Raw genomic sequence first — 16,189 nt, 5'->3', positions numbered from 1 at the left:
GAAATGTGAAACATTGGGCTGTATTTTAGCTGTTTTCTTTTCATTTGTATAACATTTGGTTCTTCAATCTTCTTAAAGATTTCGGCCTTCTGCCACTCTGTAGATTATTGTGTTTCTCTTGGTTTCGGAGAATTATTCTGGGTTGATTCTGGGTCATGATTCATTAGTGTTTGCATGGAGGGTAATTAAAATATGTGTGATACATGGGAATGGAGTTGCAGTTTGATATTTCAGTAGTGGACCATCTTTTACTATGGGACAAGGATTTTACTTTTGGGAACTGTGTTTGTGTTTGATATGTGACACTGAAACTGTCAAATGTATGAGCGGCATGAGCTCGCGAGATCAGGAGGGTCTCCCCCATGGATGTATCTCCCCAGGCCATGAGAGGCCTGCAATTAGGGCAGATTCCAGGTTTTTACATAATGTTAATTCACTTTGTCATTGAATCAGATGTGTGGTGTTGGAATTGCTTGTTTTTTCTTTGATAGTCTTTCTTGTGACATATGTACACATATTTACCATGTAGTCCAATAATGCACGCACATCTACGTTTTTCCACAGGGGCAGAATGAAAAAAGGGCTCGGTTGGAAATAGAAGAATATCTGCACACTGTGTCTATGCTCCCGCAGTGCTTCAATAAGGTAGAACATTTCGACCTACAAGGTCTTCGTCAGGTACATCAACCTTGATGTACCTGACCTTGTAGGTCAAAAAGTTGTACCTTAGGAAAGCACCGTGAGATTACAGAAACAGGATATTCTTTATTTCCATATATTTACCATGAACACACAGTCTTTTATTGACATTGCTACACGTACACTATGTTAATCTGCCCAAAGTCATGAGGTCCTAGATGACTGTACTCCTAGCACTGTTTCCAAGATGGCTTGTGTAAGACATTCTACCACCACCTTGCTATCTGTAAAGAGATTCTTACGAAACATCTATTTTGCTTTTGTATTTTGACGGATATATCTTTATTGTATTGTCTTATTTCATTTGACATCATTGATTTAGTTTTCTTTTACCAACAAAGAATTCAACACAATGCCAAGTCCTCGGTACCAGATAATATGTGAAGCTTGTTCGGGTGAATCCTCAAAAAAATCCCTCAAATGATCTTCAACGGGTGGATCGATGTAGATTTGCAAAACTTACTTGGCATTTAACTGATGGAAAGGTGACAGATAGTTTAAGAATGTTATTAACAGGACTATCAATCTGGAAATAACCACACCCTAACATGACTGACTGTGTTTAATGTAGTGTCACTTGTTCCACTGCTGATTGCTATTAAATGTCTGTATAAAAGTCTAGCTCCATTTCATTGTCTTAATATTTTGTGAGTTTAGTACAACCACTGTGAAGCGCCTATCAGTTGTCTCTCTGGTATGCATGATTGACTGTGGCAGTGGCAGATCCATTCCATACGTGTCAGGTGTAGGGTTTCCAGGACATCCCCTCTGTGTTCCCCCCCAACAATGGGTCTAATCCTGTGCCTCTGAGTGGGATATCTGTGTCCCAACACCTCCCCCCACCACCAGACCCTTCTCAGGATAACCCCTTGCAACCCTATCCCGGTGTGGGGTGTTAACAGGAGCTCAAGACCCATTAGAGGGTGGAGATTAGCCGCGAAGGGTGCTCCCGGTGTCCCAAACGGGAACGCACACAGCGGGTTCAAGGTCGCGCTAGTTCAGGTGTCACCCAACGTCTCGGCGGCGTCTGATTCACAGACGTATATGATGTCATTTCTGGGATTCCCGTACGGAAAGCCCCTTGGTCTCTCCTTGGCTTTCACCTTCGTAACGTCAGTTGCCTGGTCACGATGTTATCTGACCTTGAGGTCGCATGGCTGTGTGGAGACATTGTTCTCATGGAGCTGTGTACCAGTCTCTCATGTCGCTCATGATGTAGTTTGGCCGATATTTCCTACATATTTTACCAGACATCTCATTTTGAAGTATCACTCCCTGTATTTGCCCTCTTTTCTTGGCACTTGCTGCCAAAGTGAACATACAGCATGCAGTAGGCGGTGACGGCATCACTAAATTCAAGACATCTAGCTGGAGTCAGTCTAGTCCCCCGCAAACAGCAGATCACTTCAACGACTTGACTGTGAAATAATCAGGTTTAGTTGGTGTCACCAAACCTTCAGGTGCTGGAAGCCCCTCCACCCGCGACAAAGAAAGCTCTGGTCCTGACAAGCCTGGTTTGGCGGAACTTATCTTGATCCTCCGTCAAATGCTGATAGTTTGCCTGATACACCAACCCTCGGCCTGGGTCTTCACTGATGCTCAGAGGGAAGGCTGCAGGTCTATTGGTGATGGGGAGGGGGTGGTGGTCACCCAACTGGGGCAATAGTCTGCTCTCTAATGCAGGGTCAGGTTCAGGTGGGAAGGTGGCGTGGGTCAGTTGTTTTAGTAGCTCCTCACGTCTTGTCCCGTACCCAAGACCTGGCCTGGCCGTCGGTATCCCGATCCGTCCCGTTGCATTATGGAGCTGGAGCGAGGGCAGGTAGGGCTGAACGGAGCCCATTGTGCACCCGGCAGAAGGGGGTCATTGGGGGGAAGGAGGTTTGGGTTACCAGAAGGAGGTTCTACATTGTGGAGGGAAGAGAGGAGACGAGGGCAGGGCAAGGCCAACTGCTGGGCGTAGGGGGCGGTTAGAGGGTTGATATGAAGTGGCCCACTTCAGGGATTGGATGACCGTCGAACTGAGATCACCCAGAATCCACTCCAGGACCTCTTCTTTCAGAGGGTCAAGCTTGTTGCACTCTCCACTCCAAGTGAGTTTTTGATGCTTCCTGACCCGCTGTCCGCCCCTCATAAACCATTTACGTGATGCTGTTCACTCAATGGCATGAGAATGTTCGGCCTCTTTCTGGTAGAACCGGACATTATTTGTTTGTGAACCACAACCAAATGATCCTGTCTTTAAAGACCTTTCACTTTGCTTGTTCGTCAAAATTCCTGCATTGCACTGAAATCTCCTACCCATGCACCTTGTGACCTCACCAACTGATTTGGTAAGAGCAGATCCCAGAGTGCATTTCCTCTCTCCCACCCTTAGGCCTTTTCCACCAAGAGGGAACCGGTTCGGTGCCGGTTCGCGAACCAAATTTTGAATGGTTCCGAACATTTTGACCAAAAAGAAATGAGTTTGGGACCCCGAAAGCTGGTTCCGAACCGGCACCACAAAATAGTAGGTTTTTCAGTGCAAACCGTGACGACATCCTGGGCGTGGGCTGACGTACAACGGTTCGGCTCAAAACTGGTCGAAACGTGGGCCCGTTCTCTGGACAGAACCAAGGTTCCAGGAATTTTGAAACGAACCGGTTTACAAACCAGAGTTCCTTTGGTGGAAAAGGGCTAACAGAGGAGTGTTTCCAGTTCCTTGGGGGTTTGGGTTTTATTTGCTGATGATATCTATATTTGTGACATTGCATGTGAATAGGGGCTAACATTTTACATGAACCTTCAAATCTCTGTTTTGGACTACTCTGCACTGTAAGTAAGTAGCCCTGAGAACCAATGGTTCTCGAGCCTAGTGGCCCATAGGGCAGGAGCCTGATTCCTTAACGTGAGGCAGCTTGATGTACAACCCCTTGAAGTACAGCCCCCGTGGACATGATGCTAATATGTCACAGGGACTTACCCCCTGTCCAACCATTGATGCTGAGTGCCAAGCAGAGAGGCGTCGGGTACCATTTTTTATAGTCTTTGGTATGACTCGGCCAGGGATCGAACCCCCAACCTCCCAATCTGACAACCCCACTGTACTACACAACACCGCTCCCATGTCCCATTGAGTTAGATTGAGCAGAGGGAGTGAGAGAAATGGTAAATGGACTGCACTTATATAGCGCTTTTCCACCTTAGCGGCACTCAAAGCGCTTTACAATGGCCTCTCATTCACCCATTCACGGTAGCTGCTATGCAAGGTGCTAACCTGCTCATTGGGAGCAATTTGGGGTTAGGTGTCTTGCTCAAGGACACTTCGACATGTGGACAGTCGGAGCTGGGATTCGAACCACTGACCCTTCGATCACTGAACGACCCGCTCTACCAACTGAGCTACAGCCGCCCCTAAGAAAGGCTGTTATCCTCCCGGTATGGGCCTCCCGGTATGGGCCTCCCGGTATCGGCCCAATGAACCGTTGCACCGTTTTGTGTGCGAGTGAGTAAGAGGGAGATCAAGTGAGAGAAAAATCCCGTCTATCGGACCATCTCAATCTCTCCCACTTCTCCATCTCTCGACATTTCCTAAAACACCAACCGCAGCACGGGAGAATCCCGGGTCCGGGGTCATGTTGTTTTTGTCTGCTTTTGTGTGTCACTCTCTTTCACAGGTTGGTTAAGAGTATTTGTGCATTTACACAACAAGGCATGGGAGGTGTAAAGGAATCCTCCACTGAGGGCCCCTACACTGGTTAATGGGAGCCCAAGGTCGGCCCTCAGTCCTGCAGCCTTTCACACGTCCTGCTCCCCCCTCTCTGGTTACCTCCACTGTCCCCTCTCAAACAAAGACCCGACTGACTCCCCTCTCCTTCCCAGACCCCATCAGCCTGGATCCACCTGCGACCCCCCCCCCCATCCTAATCTCTCCAGGATCTATGGAAATGAACTGCGACTGTGTGTCCTTGTAAACGAGGCCGTCCCTAATTAAAGAAGTCCCAGCGCGTCCTAAGTGACTCATGTTAATTCTGTAACTCTAGCTACCCCTGGTCTTGAAAAACAGGGTTTCAGTGTGTGTGGGTGTTTCGCTTTTTTCTGGTCCATAAATGCCCCCAGAGTGAGACTGCCACTGCTTTGGCTTGTCTGTGCACTCAGGTGGAAAGCCTTAGCTTGCGCAGAGTGGACCCTGTCGATAGGGCTGCCCCAGAACCAGGGCCCGGTCCAAGGAGCTGACATTTATGTCCGCAATCCTCTTTGTTCAGGACGTTTTAACTTCCATGCTTGCAGGGAAATAACGGTCTGGTTTCAATATTTACCCTTACTCATAGTCCCCCCTCCCTCCCCCCATCTTCAGAATCTCTCTCATTTGCTCTCCCCCCTCTCTCTCTCTCTCTCTCTCTCTCTCTCTCTCTTACATAGTTCCTCTCTCTCTCTCCCTCTCCCTGAACACACTGTCCCCCTCCCCTCCCCAGTCTTTACCAAACACTGATCTCAGATTAAGTTGAACACTATCCCTGGTAAAGTTTGCACCTGCCCATTTACCTGCAGCCCCTTCCAAGAGCTCGGCCGGACGCTTTCTCCGCTCACCTGGTCCAAGGAATATCTGTTCTCCTCATTTTCGCCTGATATCCGATGGACGCCCGCGGCGAGGATTTGCTTGTTTTTGGGGACTCTGGTTATTAACAGTAATCCCGTGGAAGTAGACGAGAAGCGCTCCTCTGTTGGGACATCCACCCCCCCTCCTCCTCCTCCACCCCCCCCCCCCCCCTTCCATCACCACCAACCCAGTCCTCCCTTCGGTGTTTTAAGCTCTGCTGGATGTTTCCCAGTCGAATGGCGCACTGCTGTGTGGTGGAGGCAGCCCGCTGAGCGTGGTGAGGTGTGCCGACAGCAGGTGAGTGACCTCTCTCTACCCGCCTCTCTCCCACTCCTGACCAGCCGACGCCGCCAGGCGCCTCCGTCGATAGACAGGTAACCGGCACCTGGAGCTCAATCCTACCCCTTAACAGGCACGTTGACATCTCCTAGCTGTTTGAGGGTGTGTGGTAGACCTGTAGTACTTTTATTTATCCTGTAGCATTTATGTAAGCAGCTCAATGTTCTGTCGATATTTATGGGGACTTAACAGTGTACCAAACATTTAAATTATGATATTTTTGTGTCATGGGTTACATGTTTAGATAACAGACCTCTACTGAGCAACAGGTAATGATGAAAATGTCATTTTTTACTTTCTTAGGTATTGTTCATACTGTAGCTCTGTTGAAGCCCCATTCGTTGGTTTGGCTGCTGTTAGCTTTCCCACAGGCTTTATGACTGTTGGAACTGTATGGGGTAAATGCGACAGGTAATATGTAGGCAACTGAAGGAGTGAAAATGGCAGTTGTGTTAATCTGTGCACTGATCAAGTGTGATGACAGGGTGATGACTGCACCATCATACTCTCTCACCAGGCTCCACTAATCCTGGCACACCTGAGCACCATTTACCATCAGACTAAATACTGTACACACATTAAGGAGATGACAGTGGATATCAGAGACCCTGTAGTCACATTACCTCAGGATCAACTTTAGAATAATGTCAGTTACATACCTTGATCCTTGAAAAAACAATGTACTGTATATTCAAGTACAAACATTCAAGGGGCTAAAATTGTATTTACTTATTAATGAATCACTAGCCAATTACAGCGCCTACGGGGAGCCTGGGTAATTGAGTGTTTTGGGCAATATTTCACCAAACACTTTCGGAGAGATGCTTCAAGCATCTGTCTCAAGTAAGCAGTTGCAAAGAAGGGTGAAAATCATGGATTTAATCTGAATTGCTGTTAATTTCAGACGACGACATGACCATTCCCCTTAAAATGTTAAACTTCCAACTCAACACAGTGTTGTATTTTAACCATACTGCACGTTGGTGGTTAATTTCGCTGTACGTTCAGTACATTCAGGTTTGGCGATGGGAAGCCAGCCAGGCCAGGGACCAATACAGCGTCCCGAGGGCCTCAGAAAGCAACCTGGCAATTCAAGCCTGCTCGATTAGAGCCATTAGTCGCCCACTGTTTACAGTCCCCCGCCCTCCGGCTAACAAGACATGCCTCCCAAACAGACCCGCTGGTAATGAGGTCCCAGGCAGCTCCCCGCCGCTCAGACCAGAAGACACTGGGGGGCAGAATGGGTCAGGCGGGTTTGGGCCGGCCCCGGGGTCCCTGGCACCGAGCGGGCCCCTGCTTTCCCGCCGCGCTCCACTCACACGGGACCGTAAGGAGAACGTGATCCTGACACATTGTTCCTCGAGGCATAATGGTGCCTTTTCAGGGCTCCTCTGACGGGATGTGGTGGTGGGGTAGGGGGGTGGGGGGGGGGGGGGTTGCTCCTCAGGGGAGACCTCGGAGACTGATCTTAAAGAAGTTACGTGTCGTTGGCCTCCTTGTTCCTGCTCCCCACCATTCCTGTCTACTGTATTGTTTATGAGAAGTTGTTGTGGTGGTGAGTCACTTTGACCCTTTTAGCAGGGCCAGTAAGACGATAACAACTCACTGGCTTGCAAAGAATAACAACGACCACTTTGAGTTATCAGCTAAGGCGTCATAGAAACAAGACCTAACCAACCCATTCAAGTGTTCCCAACCTGGGAGCTTGTCCTCCGTCTGATTCAGCTCCGCCTCTGTCTCTGTTCCCCCCCCCCCCCCCTCCCTCCACAGGATGGTCAGACCAGGCGCTCCGGTCATTCTGCTCCACCTCTTTGGTGTCTTTGTTCAGAGAGGAGGTGGGTGAAGCGTTCTCTCCAGTGTTCCCAGTTGGTCTGAACACACCGCCGCAGTCCAATCACAGTGTGCTAGTCAGATATAAGAGAGTAACGTCCCCCTTTGTCGTGCTCAACCTTCTGTTCTTGTGATATCTGAGATCTATCTCTCCCAGTCAATACCTTTTATTATTTTCTCTGGTAAATCAAACAGAGCATTGATCTTACTTGATCCTCTCGGAAATCTGCGTTCATGTTCATGTCTACGACAGCGTTCTCTCCTTCTCCTTCTAGAAAGTTCTCTGGATATCCTGTACCCCTTTGGTCCCGCCCACCGGGACATGGAGACCCCGAAGATGGATGATGGGAGTTCATCTGAACTGACTCTACTCATTCCCTTTATCTTGTTCAACAACCAGTACCGAACCATCTATGTAAGCACGATTCCACACTCTCTTCTCATGAGCTCCACCAGCATTACCTTATAAGGGAAAAATATTCCACCACGAGTCACCTAGCGTATAAATAGACGCAATCTATCATTTGATTATTCATGTAACGGTCTATTCAACAAAGATCATCTGTATAATGACAACGACGCCCCCTCTTTACAGGTCAACAACAACGGTGTGATCTCCTTCAACGTCCAGGTGAGTCAGTTCACCCCGGAGGCCTTCCCCCTCAGCGACAGCAGGTCTTTCATAGCCCCGCTGTGGGCAGATGTGCACAACGGCATCCGCGGGGATGTGTTCTACCGCGAGAGTACCGACCCGGAGCTACTGGAGATGGCCACCCAGGACATTCGCAAGTACTTCAGGAACATGCCGTCCTTCACCGCCACCTGGGTCTTCATCACGACGTGGAACCAGGTCACCTTCTACGGAGGCAGTCAGACAACCCCGGTAAATCGTCGATTGGCTTCTCGATGTGATTACGATGCTCAACACCCCCCCCCCCCCACACACACACACACCTCCCCACCACCACTAATGCCACCGCACACACGCACACACACACACACACACACACAAAGAGAGAAAAGAGTGTTACCTGAACTTGGACCCGAAAGATCCTTCAAAGATTCCTGAGAGTCTTGGTTTCCTCTCCACTAATAAAACCAACTGTGAGGAGAATGGTGCTCTTTGTAGCCGGGCCAGTATGAGAATCCACCTGCGCTTCGGGGGGGAAATATATTTTGTCTGATCGGGAAGTAGCCTATTTGTTTGGAATTATGAAAGGTCAAGACACCCAGGTGGCTGGTCTGTGTTTGGTCTCACAGGGAGCGTTTGTTTTTCTGTTATTGCAAGAAATGCCTTTGAACTAGTTTTAAAGGAGGCCTGTTGTTTCTCGCCTCTGTGAAGGTGAACACGTTTCAGACGGTGCTGATATCGGACGGCGTAGCGTACTTCTCCATGTTCAACTACGGGGAGATCACCTGGAGCACAGGCACGGCCAGCGGAGGAGATCCCCTGACGGGTTTGGGCGGGACAACGGCACAGGTATTCAAAAATCCTGAAGCCCCAAACACACTTCACCAAATACTACACACATTACTAACAAGACAAAATGGTTTCTCGCCACCTCTCTGAAGGAACATCTGCAATGACTTGACGTTTCACCCCGGTCCCTTCCCATCTCCAGTCAGGTTTCAACGGAGGAGACATCGGCCACTTCTTCAACCTGCCGGGGTCGCGGTCGAACGACGTGGTCAACATCGAGCAGACCACCAACGTGAACCTGCCTGGGCGCTGGGTGTTCCGGGTCGACACTGACTTGATAGACCCTGCCAACGGCTGCAGCTATAACGGTGAGTTAAAAAAAAAAAAAAAAAGACATGCAGTTCATTCTGACGACTTTGATGGATTATCTCAAAAGTCTATTTGTATGTGTGACCAGCTCAGTGACCATGTGGTTAGAGTGTCCGCCCTGAGATTGGGAGGTTGGGGGTTTGATCCCCGGCTGAGTAATTCTGAAGACTATAAAAAAGGGTACCCAATGCCTCCCTGCTTGGCACCAAGGGTTAGAATGGGGGTGAGTCCCTGTGACATACTAGCATCATGTCCAAGGGGGTGTACTTGTACATCCAGAGATGTTCAATCACGTTCAAGTCTGTCGTTGTCCTGTTGGAAGGTGAACCTTCGTCCCAGTCTGAGGTCCAGAGCGCTCTGGAGCAGGTTTTCATCAAGGATCTTTGTACATTGCTGCATTCATCTTTCCCTCGATCCCAACTTGTCTCCCAGTTGCTGCTGCTGAAAAACATCAACACAGCATGATGCTGCCACCACCACTATGCTTTACTGTAGATATGATATTGGCCAGGTGGTGAGCAGTACCTGGTTTCCTCCAGACATGACGCTTGGCATTCAGGCCAAAGAGTTCAATCTTGGTTTCACCAGACCAGAACATTTTGTTTCTTTGTTGGTTTTGGTCATAGAGTCCTTTATTTGCCTTTTGGCAAACTCCAAGTCATGTGCCTTTTACTGAGGAGTGACTTCCATCAGGCCAGGGTCTAATCCTTTACCGTAAAAGCCTGATTGGTGGAGTGCTGCAGAGATGGTTGTCCTTCTGGAAGGTTCTCCCATCTCCACAGAGGAACACTGGAGCTCTGTCAGAGTGACCATCAGGTTCTTGGGCGCCTCCCTGACCAAGGCCCTTCTCCCCTGATTGCTCAGTCTGGCCACCGGCCAGCTCCAGGAAGAGTCCTGGTGGTTCTAAGTTTTTCCATTTACGAATGATGGAGACCACAGTGCTCGTTGAAACCTTCAATGCTGGAGAAATGTTTTTGTACCCTTCCTCAGATCTGTGCCTCGATACAATCCTGTTTCGGAGGTCTACAGACAATTCCTTTGACTTCATGGCTTGGTTTGTGTTCTGACATACACTGTCCACTGTGGGACCTTATATAGACAGGTGTGTGCCTTTCCAAAACACGTCCAATCAATTGAATTTACCGCAGGTGGACTCCAATCAAGTTGTAGAAACATCTCAAGGATGATCAGTGGAAACAATATTTAGCTGAGCTAAAAAAATATATATATATTTTAAATATATTTGGAAAAATTTCGATTTTTTTTTTTTCACTTTGTCATTATGGGGTATTGTGTGTAGAGCTTTGAGGAAAAAATTTTTTTTATCCACTTTGGAATAAGGCTGTAACAACAAAATGTGGAAAAACTGAAGGGATATGAATACTTTCCGGATGCACTGTACTGTATGTAGGCCTACAGTATAAAGTATATATAATCATGTATGTCTACATTATAAGGTATTTACTATGTAGGCCTACAGTATAAGCTATATAAGTAGGCCTACAGTAGGACCATGGTCATTATGTCTGTCTCCCTTCCCTCCTACCCAGGGCGCTACTACCGTCGAGGCGAGGTCTTCTGGCTCTCAGACCAGTGTTCCCAGCGCTGCCGCTGCCTGGACCTGGACAACCAGGTCACGTGCCAGGACGCGCCGTGCGGCCAGCTGGAGACGTGCGAGCAGCAGGAGGGCGCCTTCTACTGCCAGCCCACGCGCACCAGCACCTGCGTGGTGTTCGGCGACCCCCACTACCACACCTTCGACGGCTTCCTGTACCACTTCCAGGGAACCTGCTCCTACCTGCTGGCCCGGCCGTGCTGGGAGGTGGCCGGCCTGCCCTTCTTCAGCGTGGAGGCCAAGAACGAGAACCGGGGGGTGGGCGGCGTCTCCTGGCTCCGTGACGTCACGGTGGAGGTGTACAACCACCGCGTCACCCTGCCCAAAGGAAGCCAGGGAACCGTGCAGGTGAGGGGAATGTTAGCGTAGTTGCAACTGTTATTATTGTTGCGCAATAGTCGTGGTGGATTCCGTCTCAAGACAAAGTGTGGAATATTTTAATCATATGTTGGATCATAATTGATGTGCTGTGATGTCATTTATATATCCATTGTATTCAGGGGTGTAGTGGGTAAACTTTGTCGAGTGCAGAGTTTACCCACCTTGTTTTCCGTCATTGATTGGTTGGTGGAACCCAATTGATCAGAAAATAGCAGAATAAACTCTCAGACTCATTTTACAGAGGTGGGGTAAGAGTCTACCACCCCTGGTTGTATTGCATCAATTTCCCGAATCTCATCCAACTGTATGTGCTTTGTCTAGATCGACGGTCTCACGAAGACGCTGCCCGTCCAGCTGCAGCTTGGTGCGGTCAGGGTGTACCAGTCCGGCATGGCCGTGGCCCTGGAGACGGACTTCGGCCTCCTGGTGACCTACGACGGCCAGCACTACGCCTCCATCTCCCTGCCCAGCTCCTACTTCAACAACACCTGCGGCCTGTGCGGCAACTACAACGACGACCCCGCCGACGACCCCGTGCTGCCCGACGGCTCGCTGGCGGAGAGCGTGGTGGAACTCGGCGGCGGATGGCGCTCCGAGGACACGGACTGGCGCTGCAACGACGGCTGTTCCCAGAACTGCAGCGCCTGCGACCCAGCGGTCGAGGCCCTCTACTTCCGCCCCGACTACTGCGGCATCATCAACAAGACGGACGGGCCTTTCAGGGACTGCCGGGCGGTGGTGGACCCCATGGCCTTCGTCTACAGCTGCGTCTACGACATGTGCAGCAACCGGGACAACATCACCACGCTGTGCCAGGCCATCCAGGCCTACGCCCTGGCCTGCCAGGCCCTCGGGGTCACCATACGGCCCTGGAGGTCGCGCACCTTCTGCGGTGGGTCCCCTTGGCGCGTGCAGATCCATCGCCTTGACTTTATCAAGGGTTTGAGTAGCGGCATGAATACCCAAGGAGAAGTATTGATCACCTATAGTGATAAGTAGCGACGACTCAGGGTTTGAGTAGCAATGATAACCTGGTGTTTAAACAGTGGTGACGACCTGGGATTTGAGTAGCATGTCTTTTATCTGGCTCCTTTGAATCTAAACCGCATAGAAAGTATCCCATAATTTAGCACTTTAGCACATAAATATAAGTATAATGAATAATTTTGCATTATACAGTAACAACTACCTACACAACCTATTCCTGCGATTTTTTTCACCTCACACCCTCCCTTCATCCCTGCTGCGCCCTCAGCCCTGACGTGCCCGGAGTTCAGCCAATACCAGGTGTGCACCAGCGCCTGCCCCGCCTCCTGCTCGGACCTCACCGCCCACCTGTACTGCGTGCACCCCTGCACCGAGGGCTGCCAGTGCCACCGCGGCTACGTGCTGAGCGGCAGCCGCTGCGTCCGCCGTGACGACTGCGGCTGCGAGCGCGACGGCCTCTACTACCCCCGCAACGAGACCTTCTGGGCCGGCGAAGGCGGCGAGTGCTCCCTCCGCTGCGTCTGCGGCGCCGGCGGGGAGGTGGCGTGCTTCAACGACTCGTGCCGGGACGGGGAGGTGTGCGCGGCCGAGACAGGGGTGCTCGGCTGCTACCCTCGCAGGGAGGGCGTGTGCTCCCTCGGGCAGAACGCCGTGCTGTCGTCCTTCGACGGGGGCTCCCTGACCTTCGCGGACGAGAGCTCCTACTACCTGCTGCGATCGTGCGGGGCGGCCCCGCCCAACGTGTCCGCCGTGGAGGTGAAGATGGGCAGGCGGCTGGCCAACAAGGGCCCCACCTGGGTCAGGCCGGTGGTGGTGCGCGTGGCCAACCTTGAGGCCCAGATGGGCGGCTCCGATTTCGATACGGTGAAGGTAAGCGCTACTTCGGTCAGATTAGGAATTCACAATCATTATCATTTTCGCTGAAATCTGAATATTTTTAGGTGTTTGGCATGACATGCACATAGTCCTACATGGAAGCAGTGAAAACAAGTGCCAGGGGAATTCTTACAGTATGTCCAAGCCATGACAAACATGTAAAAATATTCGGATTGGGATACATTTCACAGGAGAGCATAGTGAGACTGGTAAGATTACACAATGTGCTTCCCGTCTCAGAAAAGCACATTTATCATAGTTTTTCCAACTCACTTATAGGTGCCTCATTGTAGCCCAGTGAGAGTCTGCAGAAAAACTGCAGCTTTCTCAATACTGGAACGATCAGTGAAATTAAGGTCTCTATGTTTCAGGTTCATGGTAGACAGACCAAAAATAGGGGTAAATGTCCAAAAGAGCACACTACCCCTTCATACGTAGAGTTTAAGAATGTAGACAATAAATAACAGCACTACTTCGTAGCAGTGATTTGAACGATAGTAAAGTCCTGTGAAAAGTCTTACTAAGGCGACTTTGTGTAACACAACGACATTTCCCAGCTGAACGGCGAGCCAGTTGCGCTGCCCTATGTCCACCCTCTAGAGATCCTAACGATATACCGCGCCCCCGGCAACGCCACGGTGGTGGAGTACGGCGACCTGCTGCGTGTCCGCTACGCCCGCCACGGCCTCCTCAACGTCTCCGTCTCCACCCTCTTCTACAACGCCACCTGCGGCCTGTGCGGCCTCTTCAACGGCGACGCCGGCGACGACCTGCGCCTCCCCAGCGGCCGGCCGGCCGAGTCCGCCGAGGCCTTCGCCGACGGCTGGCGCGCCATCGCCGACGACCTCATCTGCAACGGCGACTGCGACGACCTGTACCGCACGTGCACCGACCTGCGGCTGTACCAGAGCCCGTGGATGTGCGGCAACATCAACGACCCGGGGAACAGCTCGTTCCTGGCGTGCCACGCCGCCGTGAACCCCTCGCCGTTCTTCAGGAACTGCCTGTACAACATGTGCGTGCGGGAGGGGAACCGTTCGGCGCTGTGCTCCTCGCTGGCGGCCTACGCCTCGGCCTGCCAGGACGCGCAGGTTGGCCTCGCCGCCTGGAGGAGCGCCGCCAACTGCCGTAAGTCGACGCCGCCGCCACCGTCCTACTCGACTACACTTCGGTGTAGTCGACTACACTCGACTACACCGAAGAGAGAGAGAGGGAGAGAGAGAGACCGGTGGTTATCCACACTATGTTTTGGCCCTGGGATGGTGTGGGGGGAAATCCTTGCGTGGTCTTTTGTTGATTGACCACTCTGTGGGGCTGTTCCTAAGTCCTTCTCTTTCTTTATTTTAACTTTAACTCTCTCTCTCCCTCTGTCTCTCTGTACCTCTTTCTCTCTCTCCCTCCTTCTTTCTCCCTCCTTCTCTCTCTCTCCTTCTCTATCTCTTTCTCTCTCTCCCTCCTTCTCTCTCCTTCCTTCTCTCTCTCCCTCCTTCTCTATCTCTTTCTCTCTCTCCCTCCTCTCTCTCCCTCCTTCTCTCTCCCTCTTCCTTCTCTCTCCCTCTTTCTCTCCCCCTCTTTCTCTCTCTCCCTCTCTCTCCCTCCCTCTTTCTTTATCTCTCTCCCCCTCATAGCTCTACCCTGCCCGGAGAACAGCCACTTCGACGAGTGCACCGACGCGTGCCCGCTGACCTGCGCCAACCTGGACGAGCCCGCCGAGCCGTGCCCGTTGCCGTGCCAGGAGGGCTGCCAGTGCGAGGAGGGCTACGCCCTGCGGGAGGGGCTGTGCGTGGCGAGGAGCGACTGCGGATGCCCGGGTCACGGGGGTCGCCGGCGACTGGCCACCAACCAGACCTTCTGGACCGACTGGGAATGCCAGGAGCGCTGCTTCTGCAACGGCTCGGACAACGCCGTCTCCTGCCAGCCGGCGCCGTGCCACGCCGACGAGTACTGCCGGGAGAGCGAGGGCCTCTACGTCTGCCAGCCGCGCACCGAGGCGCTGTGCGTGGCGGCCGGCTACGGCCACTTCCTGCCGTTCGGCGGCGTGCCGTTCGAGCTGCAGAGCTCTTGCACCCTGAGGATGGCCACCAGCAGCTGCGAAGGAGGAGGAGGAGGAGGAGGAGGTGGGGAGGAGGATGAGGACGGGGACAGGGAGCGAAACATGGCCGCCGGCGCCTTCCCCCGCTTCAAACTGGCGGCCCGCAACGAGGAGCGCGACACGGGGCAGGCCATCTGGGTGAGGGGCTTCGTCCTGGAGGTCTACGACTATGAGATCGAGGTGTCCAGGACCTACAAGCACACCATCACGGTGAGTGAGTGTGTGTGTGTGGGGTGGGGGTTTCTTCAAGGCGGCTGCGGCTCAGGAGGTAGAGCTGGGCGTCCAACAATCGTAGGGTCGGCGGTCGAATCCCAGCTCCTCCTGTCAACATGTCGAAGTGTCCTTGGTCCCTGAACCCCAATTTGCTCCCAAAGAGCAGGGTGGCACCTTGCATGGCGGCTACCGCCAGTGGTGTGTGAATGTGTGTGTGTGTGTGTATGTGTGTGTGTGTGTGTGTGTGTGTGTGTGTGTGTGTGTGTGTGTGTGTGTGTGTGTGTGTATCAGGAAGGGCACATGCAGAGAACAGCAGCTGGATTCGTACAGGGCTTTTCAGAGAACGAAACTGAAAAATGAAAAGGTGCCTGACAATTTTCATTTCAGAGTGTATACCCCCCCAGCCCCCCCCCCCCCCCCCCCCCACACACACACACACACACACACACACACACACAGACATACAGCCCGCCAGTACAACTGATGACTTGTGAAGGTTCCAGTTGTCGAATGTGCGAGGAGGGAGTTATTTCTAATCAAGCTGATAGAATAACCAAGCAGAGTGAATTCCTCTTTGATTGGCTTACGGCGGATCCTATTTCAATGGGCGTCTGTTATCGGGCTGGATTGGACCGGGCTCGCTCGGAGGAGAGGCTGACCTGAGCGACATTTGGAAGGGCTTCACAAACCCACGCAAAGATCTGAGGGGATGACAAAACCAGTGGAGGGATCTGTATCCAACTTTTGGGGGGGACATTTACATAGAAATTTTGCGTTTTTTTTGGGGGGGGG

General features: G+C 51.7%; 1 protein-coding gene across 1 annotated transcript in view; it reads left to right on the top strand.

The window, feature by feature from the left end:
- Positions 1-16,189, top strand: part of tecta (tectorin alpha) — a 51,075-nt gene that overhangs the window by 12,655 nt on the left and 22,231 nt on the right. The window contains exons 10-19 of the mRNA XM_084448365.1: positions 7,385-7,436; positions 7,698-7,859; positions 8,040-8,327; positions 8,787-8,924; positions 9,067-9,232; positions 10,784-11,196; positions 11,551-12,121; positions 12,485-13,086; positions 13,650-14,220; positions 14,721-15,394. Of these exons, the coding sequence (XP_084304491.1) occupies positions 7,385-7,436; positions 7,698-7,859; positions 8,040-8,327; positions 8,787-8,924; positions 9,067-9,232; positions 10,784-11,196; positions 11,551-12,121; positions 12,485-13,086; positions 13,650-14,220; positions 14,721-15,394 (3,637 nt within the window). The remainder of the gene's footprint in view (positions 1-7,384; positions 7,437-7,697; positions 7,860-8,039; positions 8,328-8,786; positions 8,925-9,066; positions 9,233-10,783; positions 11,197-11,550; positions 12,122-12,484; positions 13,087-13,649; positions 14,221-14,720; positions 15,395-16,189) is intronic.

The sequence above is a fragment of the Borostomias antarcticus genome (genome assembly GCF_949987555.1).
Source record: "Borostomias antarcticus genome assembly, chromosome: 1".
Taxonomy (NCBI): Eukaryota; Metazoa; Chordata; class Actinopteri; order Stomiiformes; family Stomiidae; genus Borostomias; species Borostomias antarcticus.
The sequence above is the reverse complement of the archived record's forward strand: the minus strand, read 5'-3'. Positions and strand labels throughout refer to the sequence as shown.